This window comes from Ceratotherium simum, chromosome 8 (assembly GCF_057802395.1).
Source record: "Ceratotherium simum simum isolate JZ-2026a chromosome 8, ASM5780239v1, whole genome shotgun sequence".
Taxonomy (NCBI): Eukaryota; Metazoa; Chordata; class Mammalia; order Perissodactyla; family Rhinocerotidae; genus Ceratotherium; species Ceratotherium simum.
Window position 1 is genome coordinate 64281363 of NC_141907.1, and position 16234 is coordinate 64297596.

Below are 16234 nucleotides of genomic sequence, written 5' to 3' on the forward strand. Positions count from 1 at the left end.
GTTCTCCTGCAAAGCAAATTGAACGTTCATCCATGAATCAAGAAAACAGCACTGCAAACCCTATCAAGAATAGAAAAGTAAGTCCTGTATCTAAAGACCACCGGACAGGAAAGAAAGCCTCAGAGAATTCATCAGTACAGGGTCAAGTGCAAAAGGGGAATGATGAATCTGAAAGTGATTTTGAATCTGATCCTCCTTCTCCTAAGAGCAGTGAAGAGGAAGAGCAGGAGGATGAAGAAGTTCTTCAGGGAGAACAAGGAGATTTTAATGATGATGATACGGAACCGGAAAATCTGGGTCATAGGCCTCTCCTCATGGATTCTGAAGATGAGGAAGAAGAAGAGAAACATAGCTCTGATTCTGATTATGAGCAGGCCAAAGCAAAGTACAGCGACGTGAGCCCTGTCTACAGAGACAAGCCTGGCAGTGGACCAATCCAAGATCCCAATATCGCACTCCTCACCCCAACCCAATTACCCTCTGATGTTGGAGTGGAGACTCCCAAACAGGAGTTTGATGTATTTGGTGCCGTCCCCTTCTTTGCAGTGCGTGCTCAACAGCCCCAACAAGGAGAGAATGAAAAGAATCTCTTTCAGCAGACCCATTTTCCTACTGTGGGACTAGAGCAAGAGGAATTTGATGTATTCACAAAGGCACCCTTTAGCAAGAAGGTGAATGTACAAGACTGCCGTGCAGTGGAGCTTGAAGCACATACTCTCCCTGGTTGTCCCAAAAGTGTAGATATATTTGGCTCCACTCCATTTCAGCCCTTTCCCACATCAGCAAGTAAAAGTGGCAGCAATGAGGACCTTTTTGGGCTTGTGCCCTTTGAGGAAATAACTGGGAGCCAGCAGCAGAAAGTTAAACAGCGTAGCTTACAGAAATTGTCTTCTCGCCAAAGGCGCACCAAGCAGGATATGTCCAAAAGTAATGGGAAACGGCATCACGGCACGCCAACTAGCACAAAGAAGACTGTGAAGCCCACCTACCGCACTCCAGAGAGGGCTCGCAGGCACAAAAAAGTGGGCCGCCGAGACTCGCAGAGCAGCAATGAATTTTTAACCATCTCAGACTCCAAGGAGAACATTAGTGTTGCTCTGACTGATGGGAAAGACAGAGGGAATGTCCTGCAACCCGAGGAGAGTCTGTTGGACCCCTTTGGTGCCAAGCCCTTCCATCCTCCAGACCTGCCATGGCACCCTTCACATCAGGGCCTGAGCGACATCCGTGCTGAGCACAATCCTGTCCTGCCTGGGCGGCCAAGACCGAATTCACTACATGGGTCATTCCACAGTGCAGATGCGTTGAAAATGGATGATTTTGGTGCCGTGCCCTTTACAGAACTTGTGGTGCAAAGCATCACTTCACATCAGTCCCAACAGTCCCAATCAGTTGAATTAGACCCATTTGGTGCTGCTCCATTTCCTTCTAAACAGTAGATACTTCTGATGGACTCTTAGCGTTAACTCCTGTTTCAAAAAAGTATGAATAATTTTATGAATTTGAAAGAAAATTTATTTGTATAGCTCTTTATATCATTCATTCTTACAGGTCAATCAGAATAGGTGATTTTTAAATAAACCAAATGGAAAAGGAAGTATCTCCACAGGGTAGTGACCTGCTATCTCTTCCACACGGGAGAAAATGGAGCTGAATTGCAAGCTCTAAGCCAGGGTTTCAGCTACTGACATGACTGCACAGAAATCCGGGAAGAGCACATGGCCCCTTTCCAGTTGTGTAGCCACCGAAAAGGGACTGGAAAGCTGCGTCGTGGTTTTTATAACAGAACGTCACTTTTGTGTGCATATCCCAGGCTCATTCCAGAATCCAGCATCTAAGACTAAGCTTATTTGTACATACACAGGTTGCATTTGTGGATTTTTTAAGGTCTCTTCTAATTTCCACCACGTTAAAAAAAATCTAGTTCTGATCAAGAATTAGAAAGTTATTCTCTGGAGAGCACAGAGGTTTTAGTCCTTAGACCGTTGTCTACAGAGCAGAGCCAGAAGTAACTGACTATCGTGCCTAAAGCTGTTCCATTTTAAAAAACAAGTGCCATTAATGTGGAATATCTACATAGAAGCCTAGAACAAAACCTAAGACAAATATCTGATGTGTGGAAAATACAAAAGAAAAAAAAAAGAAGAGAAAAAAACAGTACTTTAGAAACACTTTATATTGTTTTTGAATGGCTTCATGCTGAAAACTTTTATTATCATTGTCCCTAATAAAGCAGATTATTGGAAAAATTGGGAGTGAGGACAAGGGTTACATAGAAATTTTATTTCAGGAAAAAGATATGTAGCTGAAACCCTGAGTTTTTAAGACGTTTACAATGTGAAATCATGTTGCATTTAATAATGTACTTTATTAAATTACCACCTTCACTAAATATTCCCCAACAACTTTTTAGCTAGGTTTGGAGGGTGGAGTAGGTTTAATAAAGTGCACAGAGCAATGAAACCCACAAAGCCTTATAGGCAGGACTCACGCATCCTGCTGCAAGTACCTCTGCACTAACATAAGATCTTAAAGTGGCTGGAAGGTGTTAGATGATGAGGGACTAGCATCTTAACTCTGCTAGTCGACTGTGTCTTCAGTGAAAAGAACCCAGCTACCAAATTGCCTTTTTTTACACCACAAATCCTAATTAGAAACTTGAGATTTTATAGAAATTGTTTAATAAGATAGAAATTACATATATGAATTAATGTGAATACAGTATCTGTGCTTCCTGTGTCTCCAACTATTTTAAGTTATAATTAACTGTCCTTCCCTATCAAATTGACATGTAGAAGTTTGTAGAACTGTTAAAGCTATTTACAAAAAGGGGTGGAAACTCTTATCAACTGGCACTCTCCTTGATGGCTATATTTTAAATTAACTCTGAACCCAATTAAAGTGTATTGTATGAGTAATCGTATGAGAATCTCTTAATTATAGTGCCCCAACTGGGACGAGCTGTTTGCTTGTCTTCATAGTTCTAAACTTGGAAAGAAGGAAAGTATATGTAACTAAACCATATATTCACTTTTTATTGCTTCTCTTTTCTCTTTTATGTTTGAAATCAGATACAAATTTGTGAACAGGGAAGCAATATGTGAATCACAGTGTAGCAGAGGCAGACCAAGCATTACAGTACTGCTTAAGAGCTATACTTTTAGAGCCCGACTGCACCAATTACCTGTCCTTGTGCCAAAGGCAAATATTATGTTTGCACCTTTTTTTTTTCTGATTCTCAGGTTAATACTGCTAATGCAAATGCTCAAGTAGATGTTCTTTAAAACTTTACAAAATAGATTCAAGTGATACTTTCTTTTAAAAGTGAAGAGTTGATTACACCTAGTAAATTCATGAACTACAGTAGGTTTGTATCAAACAGAATTTTTTTTTTAATGAAAATCTCTTGGTTGACATGTACACAGTATGCTTCTTTGACTATTTTAGTCCTTGGCCTTGGTCTCTGCTAGACCTCATGGGTTCCATAATTTAGAAGGGGTAGTGGATGAATTAGTGTGCTCTCCTTGGGATGGATACATGAAATTCCTAGAGTCTATCTGATACCAAGTCCTCGCTTATACTTTCTTTTCAATACATTGAATAATTTTAAATGATTTAGACACTGATGTAGACACTTGGGCTTACAATACTGGATAAATTCTAAGGAAACAACTTTGACATCGTTTAAAATATTTACATTCTTATGTTTATTACATCACAGCCCCGTGACTTTCCTCTTTTGAGATTATAACTCAGAGGAAACATTTAGGATTCAATAGGGGACCCAATGGGACAGAAATGAGGAGATGCCTTTGTGCTGAAATAGAGGCATTTTCCCAAGGAGGACGTGATTTAGAGTTGCTTTCCGTTTTCCATCATCTCCTCCCACTACTGTTAGGATGGAGGTCACTCCACACAGCTGATGCCCATATGAGAATTATGAGAATAAAGCTCCCAAGGCATGTGAAAGAGCTTAACACAGCTTAATACTTGGCACACAGCACTCAGTAAAAGTATGGCTCTATTATGGGATGGTCCAATTCCTGTTTAAGGAAGGAATGTTGAAAAGTTATTTTCTTATTATTAATCAGGTGTCCTCTGTGCTGCTTTAGCATGTAAAGTAGTCATAACTCTAAACCTGTAATACTTGAACATCACTAAGGAAAGTAAAATATTATGAAGCTAGCAAAAATCTGAGGCCAAAGTTATTTCTGTCCTAACAGCTTTAATAATGCTTGTTGATTTTGAATAATCTTTTCAAAAGTGGACCATTTGCTTAATTATTTTAGTATTATCACTTCAGCAAAAATGTTGGTGTTAAAAAGATCAGCTTTTATAGCATTGAAGAATGTATCTGTTAAGACCCGAAAGTTGCTTGGTACATATATTAGGTAGAGGAGGAAAGGCTGTAGGCTGGATGAAAATTTGACTAGAAAGTGAGTTCAGAAGCGATTAAGCAGTATGGATTGGGAAATAGTGTAATTCTTCCACTGACCCGCCCCTTCCCTGTGTGTGTATTTGGGCACAGTTATGACATTATTTGGAATTGTAGATAGATGCACCTTCTACCTTGTTTATTGTTTAACAGTGACAGATTGTTGTCCTCATCTTGCTAGTGGAAAATACTAAGATGGAGCCCACTCTTCTACTCTCGATGTTCATCAGGCAGAGCAGATTTCCTACTGTTCAGCTACTCTGCTTGGTTTATTTTAGGTTTTGGTACTTCACATAAGCATTGCTAGAAGGTACATGTGTATTAATATCGCTAGTTCTGAGGAGTTTGGGTACATTTGTTTTCATATATGTAGAATCTGCAGTAAACTTTTTCTTCTCCTTTCTTTTTAGCAAAATTACTCAACATTTTAGGTCCAGTATTGAGCTGACAGATCTACTGTGAGAATGAGATGACATATCTACTGTGAGAATAACATAAATGATAGTTTATTTGAAAACTTTTATACATACTTGTGTTTATATGTTAAGATAAATATATAAACACACACATGCATGCACATGTCACATCTCTTTACTGCAGAGTTAATGTGAATTTTTAAATTTTAAATGGAATTGCAACCACAATCATTACTAAAAGAACATTCACTCCTAGTGAAGGTTTACAAAAGCCACTAAAAGAATAAGGTAGACAGATGAAAATGCAAAGGGTCATCATTTGGGGTTATTTTTATTTAAAAATTTATTGTGCTACTTTTGAAAGAGAATTGTTTTTATTACTATGTTCTTTTTGTGATTGAAAAGTCATCTAATAGTAACCAGTATAGTAATAGTAAGCTACTTTTTAATTGCTGGCAAACAGCTTTAAGTGCACTTTCTTTGATTACACTTCCATTTTTTGTTAAACTTGAATTTTCTGAAGCCTTTTATGTACCACTAAGCAAATAACTTTTAATAAACCTGATTTACATCTTTATTATATTTCTAATTGTTATAAAACATACTTTCTGAAGTAACTTCAATCCTCAGATATAGCTGGGAAACTGTTGGGATAGAATCAGTTGCTTTTGTTTTTCTTCTTTTATCTAATTAAGCACTAAGTGATTTTACTACTTTATTGCCTTTACATTGCTTATTCTTATTGACTGAATTCTGTCCTTCATTCACTTTGTTTTGTTTGAAATTTAAAGTTATTTTCTTACTGTATTTATCATACCTACTGTTTTAATAATCTGCTTTCTTTAAATGCAATAAATCCCAAATGGATTGCATATTCTTTATAATCAGTGAGTTCGGAGTTTTTCATTATTTGTCTCATTAAAAGTTTTGGATGTAAACTTCTGTTCAGTTCTTTCGTTCACACCAAAGACTTTAAGCATCTATTATGCACCAGCCAGTGGAATAGAAAAATGAATAAGATTAGATCTTTCTTCTTAAGAAGCTCAAAGTTTAGGATGTAAGTAAGAAAACCCATTTTGACCTAGCATTTTTGCAACAACAACACTTAATAGCACAGTTTGTTCACGTACTACAGTTACTGATACTTATAACGATGAAGGTAAGGCAAAAACATAAGACTTTGAAGTAACTTTTGAACGTTTGGCATAGTTTTTGCATTATGTATAATTTATTTTTTAAACTCTTTAAAAACTGGTAACAGAACTGTTAAAAAATAGTTGCATAAATATTATAATCCTTGATTATGTCAGAAAAGAAGCTTTGGCATGTTAAAGAGAAAACCCATTTATTGGATTGATAGACTAAGTTTAGCATCAAGATTACAATGTTTTATCTTATGAATTATTCCACAAACTGGAGTGTTAGATTGTTGGCTTGTGGAGAGATTCATCTTACTTGTTATGAATGAGCTTTTTTTTTGAAGTAGTAACATTTATCTAAAGTTTTGTGGAAAAATAAGGGCTTTTAATAAATAGTACAAACAAAATATCACAAATGATTAGAAAAGTTATATGAAAACAGAACAGTGTGGAATGTGCCACTGTTCAAATTCAGTTAGTTAACTTCTTTAGAGAAGAATAGATGCTGCAATTAGAGCTACTGATTTGAAAAGCAAATCCCTTTTTAAGGAAGTCCAGCTCTAGCATCACAGGTAAGGTGTCATTAATATTCTCATAGCGAAGGCATGAGCTTTTGAAGTTTTATTTGTTGCACATTTAAAGAGATAGTTCACTTTTGCTTCAGATGGTTGGCACTACTGAAATTACATGTACATTCTGTAGTGTTTTTCATCCCAGACTTATAGAGCAGGACTAGAACCTTGGCAGTTATCATTCCTACCCTTGAAGGATGGAAGTTTTACTTTTCACAAGACCCCTAATGCCATAACCTCTCCCTTCTGAAAATGTTTTCTCAAAGGCAGTTTCAGTTTTGGATCATTATCTTGCTACCCTCCCTCAGGAAGTATGGTACAGAATTTCAGGAGACCTGAGTACTCAATAGCATCTGTACCTCTTTTCAAGATAAACACAGTTACTGTGACAATGCATGTAAAAGACACTTCTGCCCCTCCCCCAACAGCTGAGCTGATTCTGCACCTCACACACCTGGCTGAGGTGGAATTACTGGGGCTGATGGTTTCGGGAGGATACGGGCCTACTGGACCTACTCAGCTCAGCAACCGGCAGGAATCCAGAAGTGCAGCCTTTGCCTCTTGACATTTAACACTGGGCAAAGGTCATCTCTAGGAAGGTACCTGCCAAATGGAGAGTTGTACAGCTTATGCCAGTCAATCACAATCTTCAGCCCGGTTACTCTGTCCACGTGGGATGCCATAAGATGTGACAGATATTCCCTGAATCTTCATTCCTGATTCTAAAACATGATGTTGAAGCTGTTATGTATTATAAAGAATGACAAGCAGCACTTAATGTACATAGTAAACCCAGTTTATTTACAGAATACGTATTCTGCCATGCAGCTTACCGAATTGCACTCCGTGTAATAACAAAAAAGACAAGCACTATCTTGCTATTTGAAAATGGCTTTATATAGAAAAAGATAATTGTCTCTTCAACGAGTTAACTACAACCTTATAAGTCCCTATAGACAATTTAAAACAGCCATGGATAATTTTAAAACGTACTTGTAAAGTCTGTAGGTAAACAGCTTTCATCGTTTACACATTTGTAAAATTAAACCCAGTCTTGTTAGTACTGTAGCTGAATAATGTACTTTTAATCTTATTTTAATAAATCTATAAAACAAAAATAAATATACATTATTATAAGGCTCAGATTTGTAGGCAATTTTTAAATAGTTATTCTTTCATGTTAACAATGTCTTAAAAATTTTGTCAGTAGTGATGTACACACAGTAGGTGGTCAATAAATGCTGATATACAGAGGTGTTTATAGTTGACAGCAATACACATTCATTCATTCCCTACTTTATAATAAATACATCATAGTAAAGATAAAAATGAGAGGATAGCTTTCTTACAATATTTAACATTTTCATAAAAAGATGAAATGTTTACATGGTTTAATTCTTCTTACAGTTAGACTTGTATGCCTTTTAAATTCAAAAGATAGTCTTAAACACAGCATGCTCTTTTAATCTATTAATTCAGATGGCAAGTATTAAATAATTCATATACTGTAACAATAAAATAGGAATATTTTTAAAAATTAAAAGAAAATGAAACTTAAGGTTCAATATGTGTTTATTTTGAGACGATTTTATAATAAAATGGTGCTAGACCTAAATTAACTAGACTTCTTCACTTTTAAATTAATTATAACTATTCAGTTATTCTGTTTGGCCAAAATGACAAAACATCTATTTAAAAGCAATAATATCAGGTAAGTCAATAAGGGATATTTTAGAGAAAATATATCCTATATCATTACACCAAAATCTTCTATCACTTAGCATATGGATCCAATTTGTGGCCTTATGAGGTAAAACAGCCATTTTCAAAGTAGTAGTCCATCATATTAATGGGCATAATTCAGTGAGCCCTTAGCCTACTGGGGAAAATTCTCCTTGCTGAGATACTAGCATGGGGAATTTATATTCCAAAAACACTACACTGAAAAAAAATACAAAAATTTTACAGATGCATAAACTGAGGCACGTTAAAGTAATATTCCTAATATCAGATGTACAAGTGGCATTTTGGGAATAAGTTTCACCATCAATCAACACTTCTGATATTTAGTAATTCCAATGTTATGAGGATATACAAGTATTTAAAGCAGCTCATGGCAACCCATTAAGAAATTTGGGTAATATTTTATATTCCAATAAATGACACATGCTTTTATGAATGATTGCTTTAAGGTATTTAATTTATGCAAAGTGTTATGTTGTACGACAGGGCAGTAAGATCTATTTTTTAAGTATATACAATGAAGAGCAAATTTAATGTTTCAGGCCCAAATATCAGATAGTATATATCAATACTTTGGGTTATCAATACAATGCTAACACGTGCATAAACAGAGAGAGACTCGAGCACAGGTGAATAATCACGTCATCAAATGGGGCATTTATATGACTTTGTTCTAAGGCTTAAGGTTCATTTCAGGGTCAAGAATGGGCCATCTGGATTCTATGGCCTTGAAAGTAGCACCCATATAGCTGGAAACCCCCATCATCAGGAAATTTAGGACTGCAAATTCAGAGAAGCAGAAGCTCTTCTGCTACAGGAATTTTGGAACCAAAAATCTGTAATCCACTGGCAAGAGTTCAATTATTATATGGAATTAAATAATATTATTTGAAATTTAAAATCTTAAATGGCTAATAACTTGGTTATTAGACCACAGAATTTGTCGCCTGATCATGTAAACAGTTTTAAAGTGGTTCTTATCTGATGGGAAATGACAATGCAAGTTCTTTTCCTCTTCTCAATGCCTCTCTCAACTTAAAGGAGAAATGGTTTAAAGTTTTTGTTCTAGCAAACTAACAAATCCAGTGTTCTTAGGGACAAGAGAACCTACAGCTAAAGAAAATAATATCTTAAGTGCCAGTTTCTCAAAAACCATGTATTTAAAGGCTAGTGATTATTCAAAATCACTATCCTAGCTTGTGTGAAGCGTAGGCTATCGCAACCTCTTGCCTTGATTAGGCACTTAAACTTGATCATCTACTGTAAATATCTTCTATTAAAGTACTCCCAGGATGACTCCACTTTGCAATGGAGGTGAGCCCTTCCTAAGGAAATTAAGCTGGTGTTAAGTAAAATGAATACTACTTCTACAATGGTTTCACATTCATTGTTATTCAGATGTTTCTTATGAATGCCAACTAATCTTCACTTTCTGTACAAGCAGCAAATTAGTAGTTTTAAGCAGTTACTATTACAGATCCCCAAGTATATTTTTCCATTTTTATAAAGTATTACTCATGATATATTAAACAAAAGGAAAAAGGAAAAATGAATGGGAATCTTAGAAATAGTGGGGTATACAACTCCCCATTATATATTGCTCAACAACTGAATACACCAGGTGGCCATACCTGAATTCACAAATGTGAAACATAGTCAGGACAAGGCTTGCTATGTCTGTACTGCATGACATACACTGTTGACTGATGCCACCAATATAACATCACTACTGCAAGGATATGCCATATTTGATGGCTTGATCCGAGGTAGTTTAGTTGTCCTGGAAGGGAAGGTAGAAAGAAAAGAATATTGATTATAAGATTTTGATATTAAAATAAAAATATATTTCCATCTCTGGCCTTGGAAATAAGCTTAGCAGCAAAAAGATTTTGGCAATCTCAGAGCACCTTGAGACTGACTGGAGATTAATTCAGACCCAAACATTTTAAAAAAAGGATGAATTCATATTTGAGTCTAATTTTAAGGTTTGATTCATTAAGTACACTGGTGAATTTTAGAAATAGTATTCCAAGTGTGTTTTCAAAATCTAACTTGGTTAATTTCAGGAATTTGACCTTTTGTCTCCCATGTCTCAACTTAAATTGTAGTGAAGAAACGACATTACATGAGAGAAGCAAAGGGAATTAGTGCTACAAATCATGGAGTGAGTTAGATATGAAGCAGATACACTGTCGTGTTTGGATACATGTCTGCTAGAGGCACTTTTTATTTCAAGCAGGTGTGTAAGGAGACAGCTCAGACCTGAATCTTGTGCTATCAGACTAATGGAATAATGTGCAAAATGTAAATTGTAATGGGTTAATTAACTAAGGTTGATTAGTTCATATACAACTAAGAGAACTATTTAATTTCTCTTTGTGGTAAAGGTTAAATTCCAAGGAGATTAAATAATTAACACGTGGGAAGCTTCCTGAAAAATAACAAAATAACAAAATACAGAGCTATAGAAATTTAGATGTAAATAACTGCTTATTCATGGTGCTTCTCTGGTCATGTGATGTAAATATTCTCTAATCTTCTCTGTCTTTTCTTACCAAGAATAATAATCAGTACAGTTATGTAGATTTTAAAGTGTAAGTCAACGGAATCCTTTCTGTAGGGGTTCTTAGCCTTTTTCTGGTGCCACGAAACCCTTTGACTGCCTAGTGAAGCCCACACACTCATTTTTAAAAGCATAAAATAGAGGATTACAAAGAAAATTGATTATATTGTAATACAAGTATCACAGATCCACTTCATTGTGTCCATGGACACCTTGGGAAATCTTGGACCCATCAAATACCATTGCGATGTTCACATATTTTTAAAAATTTAACCTGAGCTGAAAGTAAGTTCTTAGGTTTAAGTTTTTTGATTTCACAGTATTCACCCACCTTCTCACCACCACTGCTCATGCTTCTCTTTAAAACCAGGTCATAAATGAGGACTGGCCACACAAAGTGTCTAAGCCATTCACTCGTGAACATCTGAGACTCACTTTTATCTATGAAGACTTTTCGTTTTTTATGGTCTCCATAATTCCACTACTCAAATGTACCTGTACTCCACCACACATTCAGTACATGGGGCATGTTTTATGTCACATTGATCTTGGAGAAAAGTTGTTACATACCATTTGATCTTTTATAGGTGTCCTATATTAGACAACTGGGAACTGCTGATCTGAATATTTTAAGGCCTAAAAACACTCTGGCCATAATCATATAGTGTAGAGAATTTGCATGGTTCATTTTCTAAATGTATCTGTGATGAAGGAGAAATTAATAATAAAAGAATTATTAATAAAGGGATATAAAATCTATTTTACCAGAACTGTTTTCTGAGGAAAATTCTGGCCTTGCCTGGAGGATGGGTGGTCTTCATTCAGGGGCATGTCCTAGTTACGTTCCTGAATCCTAATGTTTAGACGCAGGTTCTTCTTTGTATTCTATTCTTATTTAAAACTCAGTGGTGAAAAACCCAGTGCACAGAGGAATGCCCGAGGTTCTGTGGTCTATTCATTCTCCAGACCAGGGTTTCTCATCCCTTCTTCTTCCTAGCGCACATGACAGTGGCACAATCCTACCTTCGATTCACTGTGGAAGAGATTCTTAACCCAGGAGAAAGGGGGGGTAAGTGTGCCATTTAAATTTTTTTTTTTTAATAATTTTATTTATTTATTTTTTCCCCCAAAGCCCCAGTAGATAGTTGTTATGTCACAGTTGCACATCCTTCTAGTTGCTGTATGTGGGACGGCCTCAGCATGGCCGGAGAAGCGGTGTGTTGGTGCGCGCCCAGGATCCGAACCCGGGCCGCCAGCAGCAGAGCACGGGCACTTAACCGCTAAGCCACGGGGCCGGCCCTGTGCCGTTTAAATTTAAACTACTCCCCTACTTCTAGTCCCCCAAACTGAAAAATCACTTTTTATGTACTCTGTTATTCTTGACTCAAGCCACAGGTCACCCGGACTTGCATCATCCTGTCCCTTAGTAAACCACGTTTCATTTACGGGACTGGGGTTGAAGGACATCATCAAGATAACAATTGCTAACAATTATTGAGTGCTTCCTACTTGTGAGGAACTGTGCTACATGTTTCATGTGCATTTTCTCATCTTATCCTCACAATGATCCCATGAGAGAAAGTGTTGTCTCCATGTTTCAGATGAGGATACTAGAGCTGAGAAAGCTTAGGTAACTTATTTATGAGCTTATTTAGCTCCTGCAGCTAGTAAGTGGTCAATGTAGGATTTGAACCCAAGCAGTCTCAGTCCAGAGGTGAAGTTCCTAAACAAGCAAATACATGTTTTGGAGAACATTATTCATTCTACCAGTGTCCTCTTAATTATTTTCTATCAGAAAATTTTTTCTCTGGACTGAAGAACCAGGGAAATCTGTCCTTCTTTTGAGTTACTGGCTTGTGTATATCTTGGGGACATGAAGACCCTTAACTTATATTACTTTCCTCTTAGTCTGGGTGCCAGGAAGCCAAAAGCTAGATTGGTGGCCTTTATCTATTTTATAGAACCTTATGATGGATATATTTAGCAGTGATCCTAAACCTGGCTTCTTTTCATTATCCTCTTATTTTCTTTTGTCTCTTTTCTTATTTCTTGTTTCATGGATCTCTTCATATATAAGTTAATTTTTAAGAATAAATCTCTTCATATATAAATTAATTTTTAAGAATAAGTTGGTATATAAAAAGTAAATGGTAATTGATAATAAGTGCTCCACGAAAAAGCAGCGGCTGGGCGTCAGAAGACTCCCCGCTTTGTCACTAGTTCATAATCGTGAAATGGTGGGAACCCCGTCTACGGGGCTCAATTCATATTGTGAGGATGAAAGGAAAAGTTTGTGAAAGCCTTTTGAAAGTTAAAGTTTTAGATAACATTTGACAATAGGAGAGCTGTTCTATAATCAATAATACTGAAAAAATAAATCTAAGTTTTGATGCTCTGAAACATTTATTGCCACCATATATTTAGAATAAAGTTACAAAATCACTATAAAAGCAATACCTACCTGGAAAGTACCGTTCTGGAACTTTGGAAATGTAGAATAGGAAAGCAAGAAGAGCAATCACATACATCACAATCACTCGGGGTGCAAAGTCCTGAAAAGCAAAACGTATTTTTTTCACAGATCTTCCTACTCTGACAGAATTCCCAATTTATTATGAATTTAATTCACAGATTAGGTAGAATTCATAGATGGAATTTAAGTCTGTTAAATCTGAATTGCTTTTGCAGACAGCCTCCAGTAATAGAAAGCTTGCTCTCAGTACTTCAGGCAGCAGTCCATGAGAGTGTAGCATACACAGTGCTCCAAAGCTTAGGGTTCTAAAGGAGCTAGAGCCTGAACATGGCTGAAGGTCCTAAGGGCACCCAGCTCCATCTACAGTTTAGGTGCATGTGTGGAGTACATATGGGAATGGAGTTACCAGCTGAATAAGCAGAGACTAAAGACCAGGGACTTGTGGCTGGAAAAGACCCAAGAGGTTCGGGGCAACAAGAAATCTGTTCCACCATCCCTGATAAATGTCCTCTTGAATACTACTATATGAAGCAGCCCATCTCATAGCTCTATTGGAAAGCTTTTCCTTGCCCTAAGAAAATCAGCCAGTTATAATTTACATATATTGTTCCTAATTCTGGTTATAAACCTAATTCACCAAGAAGCCATTTAAGAAATAAAGACAAATTACTTCTCCTCCCTCTACAAATATTTGAGAATCATCATGGCCCTCCCTAAATCGTATATTCTTAGACTAATCAACCTCAGATTTCTCAAACATTCTAGAACACAATTCTACCCTACCTCCCAGGCTTAGCCCTTCTGAAAATTTTCAACTTTGGTTAAGTGCCTCAGTCTCCACTTTTTTAAAATTAGAGCTTATTAGAGAATTTCTCTGGAAGTCTCCCTTTGCTTCTTCACTGGAATGATCTGTGATATTGGATTTCCATCTTTGAGAACCACTGTCTTCCTAAGCCATATTTCTATTTTAAGATTTCTAAACACAGGGAAGTTCCCATTTTTTTCTGAATTTCTCTGAAATGCACTTAAGGTACCTGGTTCTCTTTGTTATTATAAACTTAAAAGGGATGTGTTTATCTTGTCCCAAAATTTTGGTCACTTTTATGTCAATAACCAGTTATTTCTGGTTAGAATTAAATTTAGAGTAGCAGTTCTTCATTCTGTTTTCTTTACTTATTTTCAGGGAATCAAAAGTGTCAGAAAAATGCTGTTTTCACCGACATCAGGATCACTGAAGTTCCCTATCAGTACTGTCTCACTTTTCTCACAATTTCCTAATCTTATGAAAAAAGCATCGCCTTTGTCCTCAAGTTAGCGAAGTGGCCAGATCATATCACTCAATTCACCATATCACAGAACTTCCCATCTTTTTAGTCTTATACCCTTTTATACCCAAATGCTTTCCACCACGCTGTTGCCAACTTCATGCAAGTATATGTAAGCCTACTATTAGTCCCCCTCTTCTAAAACAATATGATTCTTTTGAATAAAACCGGCATTTAAATTCTCATATTCCTGACAAGGTCCCATTGCAACAAGTGTATATGATTTCTGCCAGATTTCTTGGTATATTTACTTATGTTAAAAATTCTCAAGTTTACTCTCTAGTATATACTTAAAGCATTTTACATGGATCTCTAAGAACTTAAGTCTTATATGTAATCCTCGTCTCAAGAACATCGAGGAGTTCTCACTGAGGTTCTTCCTGATGCACTCCAACTGTTCCCGCAGAATACCTAAACTAATAGCTCCTCTTTTTTTCTTAATATATTTTCCTTGGTAGGACCCTATTTCTACCTTTACATTCCACAGGTACATCAAACTCAATAGTCCAAGAAAAAATCCTTCCCAATTCCTCCTCCTCCAATCAATCCATCCATCAATCAAATAAATCAACTGCTCCTACTTCCGTATTTGTGTTATCACCGGCATTATCCCTGCCCCAGCTGACAAAGCTGGAAACTTCAGAGTGCTCCATAGATAAGGACTTGGGTATTTAAACACTAAGGGTAACAGAAAGAGAATTAAGAATGTATCATTTCACAGAGACACATCTCAGAAAAAAACAGTAGTCAGACTTCCATTTCTGCACGGTATGCTTATTTATTTAGATGTTAAAATTATGGCATCATTATGCAATTATAAATATGTTCTCAAATGACAAAGACCCACCCACTTGGCCTGATTATACCAAAAGGAATAAAATTGAACAAGCAAAAGGATGAGAAAAATATTGACTACACTCAACTTACCTGCACAATAGGAGCACCGATTCCTCCATTGAGCCAAACCCAGTGAAGAGTAGGGATCACTCCATATCCCGAAACAGAACAAAAGATGATAGAACGGAGCCTCTGCCACTGCTGTGTGAGGTAATTGGGATGAATCTGCGCAAAGAACACTGCCAGGATCATAGCAAGCACTGTGATCAGGTATACTTGACGCCAATACTAGAATGAAAGGAAATAAAATTTTCTTATTAACCATAAGGAAAGAAAAAGAATAATTTTGGCCCCTACATTACATATTCCAAACTCTATTTACTTGGTATTTCCATTTCCAAACATGATTATCTTCCTTCCTCAAAACAATGCATGTTCCATACAACTGTTAGGTTTCTTAGGATGACAAAACAAATTCCAAAGTGAGCTAGTAGGGACCACATTTATTCTTGCAAAAGCATTTTCTGAGTACCTATTATATGCCAGGGACAATTTAAGTCCTGTAGAAACAAAGATGACTATGACATGGACTCTCCCAGTGGGTGAGCTCATAGACTATGGGAGGGGCAGACATATAAACAAATGATTATAATCTAATGGTAAGTACTGTAACTGAGTTATGAACAAAATGTTGTAGAATCACAGAAGAGGGAGCAATTAATGTTACCTGG

The 16234-nt window shown here is 36.5% G+C and overlaps 2 protein-coding genes across 7 annotated transcripts in view; one reads left to right on the forward strand and one right to left on the reverse strand.

Moving 5' to 3' along the window:
* The window catches only part of BMP2K (BMP2 inducible kinase), a 135993-nt gene extending 130270 nt beyond the window's left edge, over positions 1-5723 (forward strand). For both annotated transcript variants that reach the window (XM_004430869.3, XM_087434480.1), the window contains one exon: positions 1-5723. In XM_004430869.3, the coding sequence (XP_004430926.1) occupies positions 1-1439 (1439 nt within the window). In that variant the 3' untranslated portion in view covers positions 1440-5723.
* PAQR3 (progestin and adipoQ receptor family member 3) overlaps positions 495-16234 on the reverse strand; it is a 27994-nt gene continuing 12254 nt past the window's right edge. For 2 of the 5 annotated variants that reach the window (XM_004430870.3, XM_087434481.1), the window contains 3 exons: positions 15594-15791; positions 13330-13420; positions 7343-10085 (listed from right to left, as the gene is read on the reverse strand). In XM_004430870.3, the coding sequence (XP_004430927.1) occupies positions 9943-10085; positions 13330-13420; positions 15594-15791 (432 nt within the window). In that variant the 3' untranslated portion in view covers positions 7343-9942. Of the gene's footprint in view, positions 1470-7165; positions 7285-7342; positions 10086-11438; positions 11570-13329; positions 13421-15593; positions 15792-16234 lie in introns of those variants that run through there. The other 3 variants (XR_015552940.1, XM_014787832.2, XR_015552941.1) reach the window with 3 other exon arrangements.